The following is a 17521-nucleotide window of genomic DNA, read 5'->3' on the forward strand; positions in this document are numbered from 1 at the left end:
ACTGAAGGTTTCTCTGACGCAAAGCTTGATTGCCAAAGACACGAATGAGGTGGACTTCTATCAGCATTTCTATATTGTGCAGGGCCTCAGAGGATGAAATAAGTAATCCTTAAATGGTTGCACAGGGAGTAATGTGATAGGAAATTAAATTCTTCTTCTGAGTTTTGCGTGGATTTGGAGAGAAGTCTTCACCTCAAACAGCCCCCGTTTCCTTGCTTCCCTTCTTGGCCGCTCAAGAGATAATTTCGCTCACGGCACAAAGGGAGATCTCTTTTGAGTATTTGGGTCAAAAACAAAACCCGAGCGAACGCGGGGGGCCGCGGGGGACGAGAGGACAGCGGGGAAGACAAACAAAACTGCTTTAGAACACACGGACTTTCCCCCACGTGAATCAATATTCAGGCCCCGATCTCCCCCGTTGAGCAATGAGGCCAAAGAGGAGAGGGAGCTGAAAAGACAGATGATACAGAGGGAGGGCTGTGGGATGTCATGTGTAAAGAAGGAGATTCTCATTGGAGGCAACGGCAGAGAGAAGATCCCTGTGCATGTTTGGAGAAAAGGGTGAAAAAACAAAAAAAAAGAAAAAACAAAAAGCATCCCACATAACGAAGCCATCTTGGTCGCACTGACACACTCTGGACTCCAGATCTGGCTCTTATTAAGGTAGGTGTGAGGCAAACAGCTTTAACGCGTTTTAAATGATAAAATGATTAAAAAAAAAAGTTGTGGACGAAGCACCGTTTCTATTTTTAGTTGTAGTCAGGAGCAAAATCAGGCCATGCACGAGGCTCGGTGCCAAGGCTCCGTGGATGGATGCGTGGCTCTGTTTTGCATCGCTAAAGACATTTTTTCAAAACTAAAGGAGAGAAACTCTTTTATTTTTTAAATTTATCAGAGCTTTTGCTTAAAATTTCAAGATAATCTTGCAATAACATTATTTTACTCCACACTTATAGACACTTATAGATGTGCTGTGTACATTCAGTATTTTCTTAGTATGCAACAAAACTAAGACTCTGCACAAAAGAGAAAGATAAACATGTCAGTCTGCAAGATTAAATCAGTTTTGAACGATATATTAGTAAATGATTAATATGTGCAAAGCATATCAGTGTTCAGTATGAATAATGATTCATTTCCTCACACTTGCTTTTAGTGAAGTGGTTTTGTTACAGAGATCGATCAAGCGTGATGATTTCCTCCAAGTTGAAGTGGCTGCTTGTTGTCCAGCTCCTGCTGAATGAACAGGTCTTGTGCAGAGTGCCGCCTCCTGTGGCGCGGCGGGACGCTCTGCCTCCAGGCACCCGCCAAGAGGTAGAGGAGATGGGCAAACAGGAGCATCTCCCTCTCCTGGGGTCCCAACTCCAACAGTCTGGTCCTGAATCAGCAGGCACACAACAAGAGGAGCGAGTCCGGTCTGCTCGATTTGTGACGTCCGTCCTCGGCGAGAGGCTTCAGGGTCAGATTCAAGAGCATCTCCGTGTTCGAGGGAACGTCAGCTGTGTGGAGCTGTTGTCTGCCAGCGCCGTGGATGACCCGTTGTCCTCCGTGTTCCCCCAGGAGCTGCTGGGTCTCTCTTTGGTGCCTGTGCTGGTGGTGGCAGGCTGCCCGAAGGAGGCCGAGACCCTGGTGCTGAAGCTGTACGACCTGCTGGGGGTCGATGACACAGAGGAGCTCCTATTGGAGGTGGAGGGTCTAATAAAGGGAAGGATGCGCAAGTCTACACAAGCGCCCCCATCAGCTGCATCGCCTTCAGAGACACACATAGACGCGGTAATGTTTAACATTCAGCAACTGGCCCTGGAGGAAGAAGGCCCCTCTGCTCAGGACGGACAGTGTGAAGGCTGGAAACGAATGAATGAAACCATACTGGTAGGAACGGCTGCGCAAGGAGCAACAGGTAGACTGGAGGATGCTGTGAGCGGCTGTGAAAGACTGGGAGTCCTGTGCGCTGGCGTGACCAGCACTGGGCCTCTCACGCCTGGGATGTACCAGGCAGTGTTGAAAAAAGGAAGTCGCGTCCTGCCATCCCATTCCACAGAGTCCGAGTGCTGGATCCGTCAGTGCGCTACCAAGGAGAAAGTTTGGACAGCTCCTGGTCAACGGACGAAGCGCAGCCCCCCGAGGAGCTGCATCAACAGGAGCGAGGAGCGCGTGTACAACGTGGTGGAGTGGATCCCCGCGGTCAGCACGCTCTACAACCTCGGCACGGCCGTGTACTACGCCTCAGTCAACTGCTCCGAGACGGCCAAGGAGAGAGCCATCCTCACCGCCGTCGACCTGGGGACCGATGCCCTCATGGTCGCCACGGGTGGGACCGCTGGCGTGGCAGGCTACGCTCTGGGTGCGGGGGTGAAGACCGGCGTGAAAGCCGGGGTCAGGTATCTGCTCAACTCCATGAAGGAGGAAGACGACGTGCTGGTGAACCAGGTCAGCTGGGAGGACGGCGTCGTCACCATCCAGTAGACTGAAGGACGTCAGCCTCTGACGCTTTGACATGAAATACTGACATATTTAGGTACACTTTCAAAGAGAGAGGATCAAAATGTGTTAGCTTACGTATCTGCAGAGTAACAAATAATAAAAACCCAATTTGTTATAATCTTGATTATTTGGAATATAAGGGAAGCAAAACAGTTTTTTCACTAAATTTATTTTATACGATTTGATACAAAAACTATTAGAGTTACTCAGTAAACTAATTTACACAATCTAAGCTAACAAATGACATGAGAAAACACGACTTTAAATAATAATCTACAACCTCAGACACTAAGCTTTAAGTCTTTGTGTAGAAATAACCTCTTTTTGTGTTTAAAGGATAAAGTAGTATCTGAACCGGTCTCAGGAAACCTTCCGCCCCTCAGATCCTTGATGAGCATCTTTTCTTCTGTTCATCATTGTCTTCTTCTTTTTTTCGCCCCTTCTCTTTCTCCAATCTTAATTTATGGTCAGGTCAGAGTCACATTCACAGCTCTGGAGTAACTGCAGGGACAGTAGATCAACAATCATATTTTGTTGTTTCATGTGTCTTATCTTAATAAATTGTATATTAAAGTTGAATGCATGTAGTGGCTGTCGGTGTGGTAGTTCGGTATTTTCTCAAACTGTTCTCAAAGTCACCTGTGGGAAGCTCAGCAAATTAATATTTAAGGACTTCTATATATAACTCCATATATATAAAAAATGTTTATATCAGCCACAACATTATGACCACTGCCAGGAGAAGTAAATAACATTGACCATCTTGTGACAGTTCAGTGTTCTGCTGGGAAACTTCTGGACCTGGCATTCATTGGTGTGGATGTTACTTAGACATGTAGCACCCACCTAGACCAGACCAGGTACCCCCACCCCATAGCAATGACACTCCTTGATGGCAGCAGCCATCCCCAGCAGGATGCAGCCTGACACAGACACACACACAAAACAACTAAAAAAAAAAAACATGAAGAACAGCACAAGGTGTTGACCTGGCCTCCAAATTCACTAGATCCCAAACTGATCAAGTATCTGTGGGATGATCCACAGAGGCCCCTCATTAACATCATTCTGTTGCCAGACACCACAGGACACCCTCAGAAGAACCATGTTCGTTTTCTGATGAGTCTCAACTGTGTTGGAGGCACAATGTAGACCTGTGCATGTGCATTTTAGATTTATAAGATGGTGCCAGCAGAGAGTTTACAAGAAAAGAAGGAAAGCGGGAGATACAACTAAAAAAATCCCACTTTGGAACGTCACTGTGTCTGCGTGGGTTCTCTCCGGGTACTCCGGCTTCCTCCCACCGTCCAAAGACATGCTGGTTAGGTTCATTGGTGATTCTAAATTGGCCGTAGGTGTGAGTGTGAATGGTTGTCTGTCTCTCTGTGTTAGCCCTGCGATAGACTGAAGTCCTGTCCAGGGTGTACCCCGCCTCTTGCCCGATGACAGCTGGGACAGGCTCCAGCAGACCCTGCGACCCTTAACAGGACAAGCGGTTAGAGAAGAGGAAGAAGAAGAACTAATGTTCTGTTGTCCATTCTGTGAGTGTAATTATAGATCTATTTATGGGACTCATTGTACGGCCTATTTGAGAGTATAACCATATTTACTATGTGAGATAGGTTATGGCTAAAATGTCTGGCGGGGCAGGGTGTTCCAGTGTGAAAATGAGGAAGGCTTTGACATCTGCCTTCCTCTTCACTTCTGCTCAAGTCTCCATTCAGACCAGTGTCGACTGTATTCTTCCTTATCTTATCAGTTAGTAGCGCTCGCTGGATATTCCTGACCCGACTATCTTCTAATTTCAAACATTGCTAGTTCTTCTTGCGTTTAATACGGAACAACGTCATGATGGCGTAAATAACGAACACAGCAGCTTCTCTATTATTCTGTGTTAGTTTTGTGGTCCTTTTATTGCGCGTGCCAGATCATTGCCACACGTTAGTGGCACGTTACAGACAATTGAATCTAATCAAGCAATCTCAGCCTCTGCTCAAATGTTCTATCTATTTGAATGTCTATCTGACAACAATTCAAATCAAGCCAGATTAGGCAAAACCTTTTGAATTTGCATGCTCTGTCTCATGTTGTTTGTTTAGTCTGTGTGTGTCGGCCCAGCGGATGTGTGGGACATTTCCTGGTTCTTGCCTAATTTCTGCCTCTGCAACTGGAACAAGATGATCTGACAGGAACAGATGTTTGCTTTATGCATATTACCGAGATGTCATAGACAGATTTTGGTCATTTGCAGTTTGGCAGTGGATGGAGTGTACTTTCCTGTGAACTTTGTTCTCTGATACCAAACTGATAAAACTTCTTGGCGGTGCTTCTCGGCGCACACTAAATCAACACAGTTCACACTTCACACTATCCAGGTCAGCTTGACATAATGCACAATATAACTATATCACAGTAGATGTCTAATTTTACTGGAAGAAAATAAATAAATAAAAGAAACATGGTCTGTTTAATCTATGCAGGGCAGAGACACAGAGCATGATAATTCATGGGGGAAAAAAAGGCTGCACTAGTTTAATACGAGAGAATTTAAATTCAGCTTTTTTTACAGCTCTGTGATGACGATTTTCTGTATGGCAAATTTTATTCCCCCTCTTAATTAATCTAAAGCCAGACTCCAAACTCCTAAATCCAAAAATGGCTTCCTCGCATCTGTGATGCAGCAAACAGGACACCTACTGGTTGAGAGTGGAAACTGAGGAAATAAAAATAAAATCATTAGTAGGAGCCACAAAGGGCTGCTCCTTGGCTGGCAGGCTGGAAAAAATGACACACACCACACTAAAAGCTAGTTCAGGTGCAACCAGGAGGCAAAACCTACTGTTGTTTTTACTTAAGTCAAAGACACAGTGCATTTAACACAACTATGATTTGTTTTTGTTTTTTCTTCTTCTATGCAAATCTGTGATGAAAAAAAGTGTTGAAAAATAACTCTTATTACAAACATTAATTTCTGTGTGAATGAGATACTTCCTGCTTTTATCACTCGCCATTTTGCAAAAAAATAGTCCCTTGAAGTCTAATTTATGATTTGGGACACAATGATAGAATAGAAAAGAATAGAATAGAATAGAATAGGATATCCCTTGTTGTCACTGGGGAACACAGGCTGTAAACAACAGTGCAACAAGATTTTGTTTGCAACTCTGCAAGTCGCTCAATATAAACAGTAAAAAAACTGAATTCAAAAGATAAAAATGAACTTATGAGTATAAATATGAATATTAATATAAATATGACTGTACCTAAAATGTACAGTGGAGACAGCGGTGAAAGACGTACTACAATATCTTAAAGTAACAACTCACACTAATGTTTACACTTAAAAAATCATGCATTAATTTTATTTTATTAGTACAATTGTGGAGTAGAAATGAAAAAAGTGGTGAAAGTGGATGTATACTCAAGCACAACTGACTGTTTTTTGGGGGGTTTGCGGTTACTGGGTGCGTCAAGTACTCCCGCGTGGTTCATCGTCACTTTCACGACGTCATTTCTGGGAAATTTTCGTTGTGCCGAGGCCGTAAGTTTCTATTTTGCTCAAACACTCCCCTCGCGACAGATTGACGTAAAAAAGCACCAACGGACCGGGCGCGTGTGCGGGACGCCCGACCAATCAACTGTCAGCTCTGAGCTCTCCAGGAAACTGTGCCGACCGCCTCGACATTTCGGCTCACCCCCGCCGCCTTGACGGCTGCGGTTCCAGAGCCAAAATGGCGCCGGGAGTTAGCCGTTAAGCACCACTTAGGCGGGATAAGTAAACAACCAATGAAACGGGCAGAGAAGAGACAAGACGCCGGAAATAACATTCACACGCCTGCAGACTCCTCGCAGTTGTTATGTTTCACCAACGGTGAACAGCAACCGTGGCTATTAACTAGTAAATCTCGAAATTAGAGCTAGAAATGCGCTTATTTTAATTCGTCTGTTAGCTATTGAGATATTTCTAAGTGGTTTCGTGCTGACAACTAGAAGTAAGGTGAGTAAATTACTCGAGCAGACTTTTTTTTCGAAAAGCTAGCTAACTTGCAAAAAAAAAGAAGTACAGTCTCTCTTATCTCTCAGTAGATGTCATATAAAAACAATAATAATATAAACAGCTGTTAGTCTTTACATCTCGTACAGTAAGTTGGGGTTAGCAGTCATCGATCGTAGGCTGCATAAATATTTATTATGATATTTCTATACAGTCTGTGGTCATGCTGAACAGTTCGCACTTTGTTCTCAGCTGTTTACAGACCTGCACGAACACGTCATTTTAATCTTAATGGTGGGGCTTTATAGAGCCATGACAATCTAGGATGATAGGCTGGCACCGTGTTCACTAGTTGCTGTTCTGTGGGTTTCCCGTTGTAATGTGGTGTCTCTTTGTGTGCATGTTTGTGATCTGTGACCCTAATTAACCTCAGGATGGCACAGTGGGAGAGACTGAGGCTCTTGCCTGCGGTGTACAGGCAGCAGCTGCATGAGCTCTACGACCGGGACGCTTTGCCCATGGATGTCCGCCACTACCTGTCAGCCTGGATAGAGAAGCAGGAGTGGTGAGTGTGTCCCACGGTCTCGGAAACCAAACACATGTCAGCGATTACCGTGTGAAAGCCTGTTTGTAAAATACTCCGCTTGCATGTTGTTTCAGGCAACGGGCGGCGAGAGACCACGACTTTGCTGTGGTGCTGCTCCAGGTCCTGCTGGAGAATCTGGACATCCAGCACAGCCGCTTTGTCCAGGAGGAGTCGTTCCTGCTGCAGCACAACATTAGACGCTATAAACAGAACTTCCAGGTATGCAAAACAAAAGCACAGCCATGTGACATTTTGTTTTTGTGTGTTTAAACAGGAAGTGTCTACCATAGGAGCTCTGATCAACACCTGTTGCACAGATCAGGACTTTAGGAGTTTTTAAATATCTGTTTGCATGCTTCTGTAGTCAAAGCAAATATTTGTTTTATATTTAATTGCAGCTTGTTGCAAATAATTCAGCTTTTGCAAGTTTTTGCTGAATTGCGTTGGCTGTGTTGATACTTCAAGTTAAATAATTAACTCTGATATCCGTGTGACGTCTCTCCGACAGAGGTACCTGGATGACCCGTGCGGTTTGGCAAATGCAATCCTTTGGTTTTTGGAAAAAGAGAAGGAAATCCTCGCAAGCGCTGATCTGGCTGAACAGGTTTTTATGTGCACAACAACACGTAGCTAAGTCGTGCTTTATAGTAGACAAGAATACACCCTGATAGACATACACCCAAACAGTGTTGCAATAAAATAAGCAAACACACGCACACACTTTGTTCTGTCAGTATGACTCAACATCAGTACTGGATGCCCAGTGTCTTCACTCATGTTTAAATGGCTCATTAGCTTATTAGCTCAACTTTAATTTCTTTATACGTTTTTCCATGTTTTCATTTCAAAAGCCACATTTAGTTATTAGAAAACACAACATGGGTGCTTAAAGTGGAAGACACTTTCCTCTAAGGAGTGATAACATTTTTAAGTGCAGGTTCACATGTGAAAGAACAAAGGCATCTCTGTATCATCTCATCCTGTTTTTATTTCTCCCCCCACCTTAGGTGCAGCTTTTGCGCGTAGAACAGGAAACCATGGAAATAAGCAGCCAGCAAGACCTCGAACGTAAAATGGCCGGCCTCAGGAATGAAGTGCAGGTGCAGAAAGTGTTGATTTGTGCTGCTGTGATGTTGAGCTTTGTAGATAAACCGTATCACTGTTCATTTATTGTTTTTATTCTTTACTTTTTTTTGGGGGGGGGTGTAGTGTATGGAACATACAATTGTGTGCTTGGAGGAGCAGCAAGATGAGTTTGATTTTAAATACCAAACCCACAAGTTGGAAGGTAAGCAGATCGACACGTTTTGGTTGTATTTGCATGCTCTTATAATGTTCTCTGAGAATGAGTAATACTGTACAATGGTCTGAATCACAGCTGCACGTTCTCTTTTGTTTTGGTCTGTCTTTAATGGAAACTCTCATCCCACAACGGAAACTGTTATGCAGCTGTGGTCGATGAGGCCTCGAAGAAAGAACAAATTAAAGTTTTTCAGTTGCTCCTCAACCGACTGAACGAATGTAGGAAGGTATGGAGGCATTAATATTCTCAAACAACACACTTGACACCTCAGTAGTCAATAGTTTTCTCCAATTTTTCTCCCTGTTTTCAATTTTTGTCTCGTATGATCACATCTCAGAGCACACTCATAGAGCTAACTAAGCTTCTGGACCGGGCTGAAGATCTCATCAACGTGCTGGTGAATAAGGAGCTGGTGGATTGGCAGAGGAGGCAGCAGAAAGCCTGCATTGGCGCTCCAGACGACGTTTGCCTGGATGAGCTGGAGAAGTGGTATGTTCACCTGAACCCAAACTGAGCTCTAATCTTTGACATTTACTGCACAAATACCTGCTGTCATCATTTTAATTTCATAAATTAACAGAATCATTTTAGAAATTGTCAAACTGTGTCAGATGGTGGTTTTTCAGTTTTGTACGAGTAGTAACGTCTGCTGTTTTCCTCTGCTTTTGCAGGTTCACCTGTGTGGCAGTGTGTCTGTTCCAGGTGCGGGAGTTTCTTAGTAAGCTGGATGAGCTGGTTGGAAAAGTGTCCTACCAAAATGACCCTGTGAAGGCCAAAAAGCCCGCACTGCAGAAGAGAACTGACAATCTTCTAAAGGAGCTACTCAAGAGGTCCGTCTCCAGTAGGACACTCTGTCATGCTCTCTTGCTCTTCTGGGATTTATTTGTAAAATGTACTGACATTGTTGTTTTACCGTTTACTTCGAAGCTCTTTCGTGGTTGAGACTCAGCCGTCCATGCCTCAGGGGAAAGGACCTATGGTTCTCCGCACGAACGTGCAGTTCTCTGTCAAGACCAGGTCGGTGTGACAATTATTTGGAACTTAATCTGCTGTGGAGACTATTGGGAGATGAGCACGCTAGCTCTGACTGAGTATTAAGGTTTAATAATTAAACGTGCACTAATGCATAATAGATATACCAGTCAGATCACTGACAAGAAGCAGCAAAGACACTGGAAAGAGTGCATTGAGTCTTTAGCTACCTAGCAAACACATCAGTACATGGGGTTGTGATGAAGCTAAACCAGTCTGAGATTGTAGTTAAGTTGTAACCATGGGAATATTTCTGACTTCCTTGTTGTTAATTATCGTAACGTTTCCGGAACATGTTTGACTTGATGTTTTCAGACTTCTCGTCAAGTTCCCCGAACTGAACCACTCTCTGAAGGTGGACGTGTCCATGGACAGGTGAGATTTCCCCCTTTGGACCTTTAGTTGTCTTCACCACACACACACAGATCAAAATGGCCAGACTTCGGTGTTTCACTTTAAACAATGGAGGATGGCGCTTTATTGCACCCCTGTGGTCACTGCTCTGTTTTTCTCACCCTTGAAATTAGGGAGGCTCCTCAGATCAAAGGGTGAGTTTTGAGTTTTTTTTTTTTAATAGCTTCATCTTTCTTCTCTAGTAGAAGAAATGTGTTGAACTTTTGATGTGAATTTGTTTTTTTTTTATCACTAAATCCGGTATGTTCGTAGATATCGCCGCTTTAATGTCTTGGGAAGCAAAACTAAAGCTCTGAACATGGCCGAGAGCCAGAGTGGAGGCATGGTGGCTGACTTCAGACACCTGGTGAGTAATAATGAGGCCTTTCATACAGCTTCCACATCTGAATAGATTAAACTGTCAATGCTGCAGTACAGTACAGAACAGAACAATCTCCGGCAGCTAAACTCGACGCAATTAAAAGACAAAATCTTTCCGTGTGCGATTATTTATTTGTCCGTAGACTCTGAAGGAGCAGAAGTCTGGAGGGGGTGGCAAAGGATGCAGTGATGTGAGTTGACCATCCCTGCTTGCAGCTTGACTCAGAAACAAAATGAATCAAGAAGATGTCAACAACCGATCTGCGTTTGTCGTTTACAGATTTCTTTGAGCGTTACAGAGGAGCTGCACGTCATCTGCTTTGACACTTTGTTCGAGCTGAAAGGCTTGTCAGTCCAGCTGCAGGTAGAGTTTCTTTTGCTTATTCTCATGTTATATGGACGACTCTATATCTTGGTCCAGTATAAAAGTTAACAATTAATCTGTGGTGAGTTTGGAAGTGCTGTATGAGCTGAATAAAATCTTTCTCTGGCACACCACCTAGGCCTCCTCCCTCCCAGTTGTCATTATCTCCAACTCGAGCCAGCAGAATAGTGCCTGGGCATCTATCCTCTGGTTCAACATGCTCAGTCAGAATCCCAAGGTGAGACACTGCCGTCACTTACAGCACCATTCTACCTGGCTACATATGCTATAACATGCTCTGACAGCAAATGATTAACCCTGCATGTATGTTTTGTGTTTTTCCAGGACGTCCTGTTCTTCGCCAACTGTCCTGCTGCCACATGGCCGCAGTTTGGAGAGATGTTGAGCTGGCAGTTCCTCTCTTCCACCAAACGTGGCCTGGACGATGCTCAGCTGCAGATGATTGCGCACAAGCTCTTTGGTAAATCCTTCTACCGTGTTCTGCTGCAGCTTTTCACCTTTGAGTCAGACATGATGCCAGGAAACACCAGGCCTGATAAGTTGTCTAAATGCCTTTTGCATTTTCAGAATTCTTTGCCTTTTTAATTTAAAGGCATCACTCTTTGCTGCTAGTTACCATTTTATTTATCCAGTTTCTCATAAGAATAAGAGTGACTGCTGCAGAACGTGGGCAGTTGATTTTCTCTTACTGTCTTGTCATTTAACAAAATCTAGCATTAAAAGCAAAAACTAAGCGTGAAGGAAGTAAATCCAATTTATGGCAGTGGTTTTAATTTATATTTATTTCGGTTGCTTCTGTTTTGTGAAGAAATGTGTCAGCGGTATTGGAATTATAAAAGGCAGACATCAGGAACTGTTCACTGTTATATCGTCTTTAATGACTGTTAAATTACTTTATGCTACCAGGGAAGCAGATGAGCTACGACAGCTGCAAAATCACATGGTCAAAATTTAGCAAGGTAAGAATTCACTAAGAATATACTAGCATGGTTCAAGGACAACAAACCATATCTCAGATCTGTAAACCAACTGTTAGTTTGGTTTTGTCTGTTTCTTTTCTTTAATTACAGACTTTGCTGAGCTGCGAGCGTGGCCGTACGTTCTCGGCGTTTTGCATCTCGTTTGTGTACTTAATGGCCTTTCCTCATTTGTTACAGGAAAATTCCCCAGACACTTTCTGGGTGTGGTTTGATGGTATCTTGGTGATGGTGAAAACATACCTTGAAGACCTGTGGAGAGACGGGTATGCTTGTTGTTTGTTCTAAGTTTATCTGTTGCATGAGTGTAAATCAGGCTGTAGCCATTTACGTTTGAAAAACAGGTCATCCTAAAACTTGGTCATATTCCAGGAAGTTGTCAGTACACCTGCACATGTTTCAGATTCTTAACCATATTTAAAAAAAAAAAAAAAGTTGTAAACCAGATAAACAAAAGTCTGGCGTGTAATCCAGATAACACTTTAGCTCATGCCTGTAATTCCTGTGAAATGGAAGCGGTTTCCTCGAGTGACTCATTTCTTTTTCCTTTACCGCAGCCTCGTCATGGGTTTTGTGACCAAAGGCAAAGAAAAGTCTCTCCTGAAGAGAAAACAGAGAGGCACGTTCCTGTTGCGCTTCAGTGAAAGTGTGATCGGAGGAATCACCTTCTCTTGGGTGGATAGCACCATAACGGGTGAGATGTTTTCTTTGCATAATGATATCAAAAAAATTTGAATTTGTCGCATGGGACGCTGAAATTCAAAGTATCTTAGTCAAATTAACACTTTATCGATTCCATCCTCTGCTTTTAGGTGAACCTGACGTAAAGACGGTCCAGCCCTTCACCAAAGTCGACCTTATGCAGATCCCCTTCCATGAAATCATCAGGAATTTTCAGATCTTAGAAGCTGAAAATGTACCAGAGAATCCCCTGCTTTACTTGTATCCCAACATCCCTAAAAACGAGGCTTTTGGAAAATACTACTTGGAGAAGAGTGGAGGTACGGGAGTCATATGTTTTTGTAGATACATTTTGTTTGCCGCTGCGGGTGCTTTCAAACCTACAGCATGTAGTTTGTTTGAACTAAACCTTGGTGAGTTTAACCCCTGGTTTGTTTAGACCAAAACAACCACAACTAGACCCTTGATAGGATGCGGCCTTTGTACAGTTTCAAATGAAATCGGCAGAGAGGTTCATTTGTGGTAGGAGGACCGTGATTTGACCTCAGTCTAGCCTGACATTCAGGTACATGCCACAAATACGAGCCTAACGTATTACATCGCAGAGTTTCACTCACAGATGTGTGCACACAGGACTTTCTCTCTGTGTTTACTTTATTGCTCCACTCCAGATAATGTGACATATAAGCTTAGTGAAGGTTCTCACTGATGGAAAAAGAACTTTGAGAGACTAAGGTCAAAAGTCAACTTTAATCAGTGATTCACAGAGGGTCTATTTACGAGTTCTCTCTAAAGAGAAGCTCCTCTGACTGTCCCCCCCCCCCCCCCCCCACAAACACAGAGCTTTTAAACAGATAATCTTGGTATGTGGGTTTCATGGTAATGCGAGTTCTGTTAGTCCCTCATCGCTTGTTGCTCGCAACATCCTCAGTGCAGTGACCTTGTGAAGGCAGAACAGATGAGAACATTTTTAAATCCAACCTTAGAGATGTTACATAAAGGGTCATACAGGTGTTAAATAAAAGATTATGCGTAGGTTATACATTTAGTTGTGTCATTGTTACCCAAGTCTATCTATGCATAAGTAGTCTAAAGTTGAAGGGCATAGAACACAATGACACAATCAGAAGTATTTTTCTATCGCTCACGTAACTTTTCTCTGTGTGAAAGGAAACCAAACAGGTTTTCAAACATTTCTGCTTACTCAAACCAGAGCTGGATAAAAGATGCAGAAACGCCCCTAAACAAGTTTTTAAAGGAAATCTGACAAACAAACAACTCACATTCTGTGGTTAATATTATTATATGAATGGTGTTGCCCTTGCGGAAGTTCATGATTTGTTGCTAAAAGAATGTGACCCATTATTTCAAACTTCTTCTCTTTCAGATGACAGTCCTTACATAAAATACATCAAAACCAAACTGGTGTTTGTGTCAAAGGAGTAAGTACGCTCATATTCTTTCAGGAGGATTGTCCTACACTAAACCAGTCCCTTAAATGCACTTCATTTAAGAAGTAGTGTTATGAGGTACTGGTTGTAATGACTGTTTGTCATTGGTCATGTAGGAACACACTGGAGGCTAGGTCACCCATGTCCTCTGACATAATGGGTGAAGGCCTGGAGTCATTGACTGGCCTGTATGGAGAGGCAGCTGGTGAGTCATGGCTCTCCTTGCTGTCCCATCCAGCTAAAAGCCTTGGCAGTCTATTTTGGCCTTGCGGTGTATGAAATCAGTAAATGTCACGGCTGCGGTTTAATTGTATGGGGATGTTGGCTGCTTCTGCTGCATGCACTAAGTGTACGGTACTGAGCATAACATCTAACAGGTGTGTCTGGGTTAGACGGAACCATCACTAACACGTTCATTTCATTTTCCTGCATTGTGATTCTGATTTCTGACGCTTTTGCACTGGAGACACTTGGTGTGTGCTTGAAAAAGGAATTAAAACTACAAGGATCATGGAAATCAAAGATAATTTTGCTATGATTAATATGACTAATCTTACAGTGATTACATTTCAGGCCACTGCAAGCGTAATCTGGCAAATCATCTCTTTTAGTCCATTAAATGTTGAGCTTGTTGTGTGCAGCTTCTAAAGCAGATGTTTGATGTTTTGGGAAATCGTAGGCTCGTCCAGATCTTGCAATTTCTCAAAACCAAGAAAAAGTTGTTAATGTGTTAATTTGTGAACTTTAGAGGAAGCCATTTATCTTTGTTTCCAGTCTGTGTTGTAAATTCAGCACAGTCAGATTTGTATATGTCCCAATATAAGAGTTATATTGATTTATTCATCTGATTTTTTTTGCTATAAACAGAAAGTATGCACGTTCCTTTAAGAATAATAATAATGAGCTATTAAAAGAAAGAAAAATACAGCCGATGACAGTGCGGTACCAAATCAGCTTTTCCGTTCTCTTGATTGCCTCAGTGGCAGTTTCTTTTTTTGGGCTTCAGAGCACATGATAATTTAGTCACTCTCATTTCCCCAGTGAAAGCAGTACTACATCAAGCAGTAGCAATCTACAACACAGCCAACAGAAATAACTTTCTCTTGTCCCCCCCCCCCCTTTCTGCTGCTAGAACAAGATGAGGATCCTCGTCTGCTGGAGTTACCTCTGGAGGATTATGACTCTGATCCCATGCTGACTAGCTGCGCTCCAGCGGAGGATTTACTGATGTTCCTTAACAATCCCGAAACTTTTGACTACAGCGCTTCGCAAGAACCAGTGCCGGCTGATTTAAATCACTTCTCAGTCAGTCAGTTTAACTGTCTGACCCCACAGTCCTGCGGAAGCAACTACTCTTAGGCGTCTGTGTATATTTAATCAAACTGTATTTGTTAGTCACTCACTCAGCTTTACTCTTAGCTACTCACATCGCGACATCCACGTCGAGCAGTTTCATATCTGCGAATTCAGCATTTATAACATGCTAGTTTGCTTTTAATTGTGTTTTTACGTGAAATACTTGACGCCCCCGCAGATGATCCATGTTGAAGTTAGCCTAATTAGCACTTGCACCTTGGTGTTCACCTTTAAATCATTAAAACAGAACTTATTATTATTTTTAAAATCATCATGTTAACTCTTGTAAGTACTGGAATGAGATATTTGAATGAGCTGGACTCATCCACATCCTCAATTTTGCATTTTGGGACGCTGTTATTTTAAGAGCCAAAAAAAAACAACAACAACAACTAGATTGGTGGGTCAAGATTACTTTGGGTCATTGTGAAGGACATTGTGTAGACTCCATATAATTTATTGTTTCTCTTGATTGTTTTTATGTCTCCACCGACGGCATATTATAAACTGATGTATTGTGCTTTTGTAATTAACCTGCTCATTTAAATCAAACTGAATTGAACTATTTGTCCTGTCCATTCATAAAGTTGTAAATGAACATAATGTGGGATGTTTTGGGTTTTTTTTTCTCCCCCCCACCCAAATCATCAACCACCTGAAACCTGTAATAATGGAAGTGTGGAATCTGCAGCAATCAAAGTGTTAATAATAAAGAGCTAATTCTTTCATATATGGCACAGACTGATAGTTTTGTTTCATTGTGGTTAGCATACTGGTTGCCAGCAATAGAAAGAATGAATTTGCCCAATGTAACCAGTGACTACCCATCTTGCTAGATAAACACATACATATATTACTTCATGCTATATATGGTCGAAAAGACAATAAACAACCTCTTTGACCTTTGAAATTCATTACAGAATACCTTTTAAGATGCGTGGTGAAGGTCCTCCTCATCACTTGGACTGACTACCAGAACATCACATTGATAATGGGTTTTAGCAATTCTACTATACAAGATGAAATCGATAACTCACAGACACAGAAAGGATGGGTGGGGCCTCTCAGCTGTCCAGTGAAGAACTCTTACGTTGAATAATGTTTCTTACCTGTGCTGTCTCCTCAAGTGTTCAGCCTAAAAGAGTCCGCTGGAGGCCTGAACACCTTCTTAAAGGTCCCGGGAGAGACCATTAGAATAATTGGAGAGGGGTGTAGCAAATGTTGGAAGATAGTAAATAATTGCTATGAGGGAATGTTGTGTATATAAGGCTTCTTAAAATGAGAGGGATAAAAGTAGTGGTAGATTGAGTACATGAATTTGTTTATTTATAGTATTTACCAGGATATTGTATGGTGGATGTGGGGAGGGAGCTCACCTGTTCAGTGGCAGGGATTAAGATGTAATTAGTAGCCGCCGCCTATAAAAGGGAGCTGTGATCGGCAGGGCTGTGATCCAGACCTCAGGCCACTGATTTTTCTTTTGGTTATGTCTTTAAAGTCCTTTTTTTTTGTGTGTTATGAGTTACATTGGTCTGCGCCATGGTCTGACTGGGGCCTTTCTGTGTGGAGTTTGCATGCAGGGGCGTAGCACAAAATTCTGGGCCCTGTACACTGTTAATGTCAGTGGGCCCCTATCCATTCCCCAGAAAAAATGGGGGGCATTTATTTATAAATAAACAAGCATAAATTGGGTTTTAAGCTAAAATCCCCCCAGAATAATATGTTGGGAGGGCTGTTACACAAAGTTCATTCTCTCAGTTGATGTTATCAGTATATTTGAAATACATTATGACGCTAATGAATTGGAGGGCCCAATTCATTAAAAAAAATAAAAAATAAACAAGTGAATAAATCAGCATTTTCATGGGCCCTCTCCCTACTCGAGCCCTGGGTAGTCAGGTCCCCTTTCCCCCCCACTACCACGCCCATGTTTGCATGTTCTCCCTGTGTCTGGGTTCTCTCCAGGTACCCCAGCTTCCTCCCACCATCCAAAGACATGCTGGTTAGGTCTTACTAAAACATTTTTTGTCATGGTGTGGTGTGGTGTTGCAATGTGTTGTGTTGCTCTTGCACCAATTTTTTTGGTCTGTGTCACAACTTGTTGATCGCACAGAGAGAGAGAGGTCGCTTGCGATGTGAAGAGTCAATTGTTTTCTGTATAAAATAGAACAGTTTTTTCTTTTCCCCTCATTCAGCCGGCAACATTTTCTGAACCTCATATCCTCAGTCCTCAACAAATAACTGCCTCGACACAATCAGACATGCATATATCCACCCACGTGTTAAGCTAAGGTTGCCTGAGATTTTTTTTTTTTTACCATTAGTCATAGCAGAGGCAAAACAGAGTTGAGACAGAGGGCTTGAGTCATAAGTTCCTGAATTGTGTGGCATATTGTGTTAGACAGGAATATCTTGTGCTCATTCTGTAACATTGGTGGTTTTTCATGACATGTGACATGTGGGCTTTTGAAAGGCTGCAAAACTGAACTACGTATCAC

The 17521-nt window shown here is 42.6% G+C and overlaps 2 protein-coding genes across 2 annotated transcripts; both read left to right on the top strand.

Annotated features, from left to right (window-relative positions):
* The first annotated feature begins 1074 nt into the window (after positions 1 to 1074).
* On the top strand, positions 1075 to 2976 carry apof (apolipoprotein F). The gene has a single exon (XM_084542648.1). It carries the CDS (start codon positions 1192 to 1194, stop codon positions 2464 to 2466), a length of 1275 nt encoding a protein of 424 aa, XP_084398774.1. The 5' UTR covers positions 1075 to 1191; the 3' UTR covers positions 2467 to 2976.
* Positions 2977 to 6285: 3309 nt separating this feature from the next.
* On the top strand, positions 6286 to 15758 carry stat2 (signal transducer and activator of transcription 2). Its single transcript, XM_084542726.1, has 24 exons — positions 6286 to 6481; positions 6912 to 7043; positions 7139 to 7283; positions 7573 to 7668; positions 8072 to 8164; positions 8274 to 8352; positions 8514 to 8593; positions 8705 to 8856; positions 9039 to 9197; positions 9295 to 9384; positions 9715 to 9774; positions 9927 to 9947; positions 10066 to 10159; positions 10317 to 10364; positions 10454 to 10537; positions 10677 to 10775; positions 10883 to 11018; positions 11465 to 11517; positions 11716 to 11801; positions 12093 to 12229; positions 12348 to 12536; positions 13604 to 13658; positions 13784 to 13872; positions 14800 to 15758. The coding sequence occupies exons 2-24, from the start codon at positions 6913 to 6915 to the stop codon at positions 15024 to 15026; spliced, it is 2403 nt and encodes an 800-aa protein (XP_084398852.1). The 5' UTR covers positions 6286 to 6481; position 6912; the 3' UTR covers positions 15027 to 15758.
* Positions 15759 to 17521: the final 1763 nt, after the last annotated feature.

The sequence above is a fragment of the Chelon labrosus genome (assembly GCF_963514085.1).
Source record: "Chelon labrosus genome assembly, chromosome: 4".
Lineage (NCBI taxonomy): Eukaryota > Metazoa > Chordata > Actinopteri > Mugiliformes > Mugilidae > Chelon > Chelon labrosus.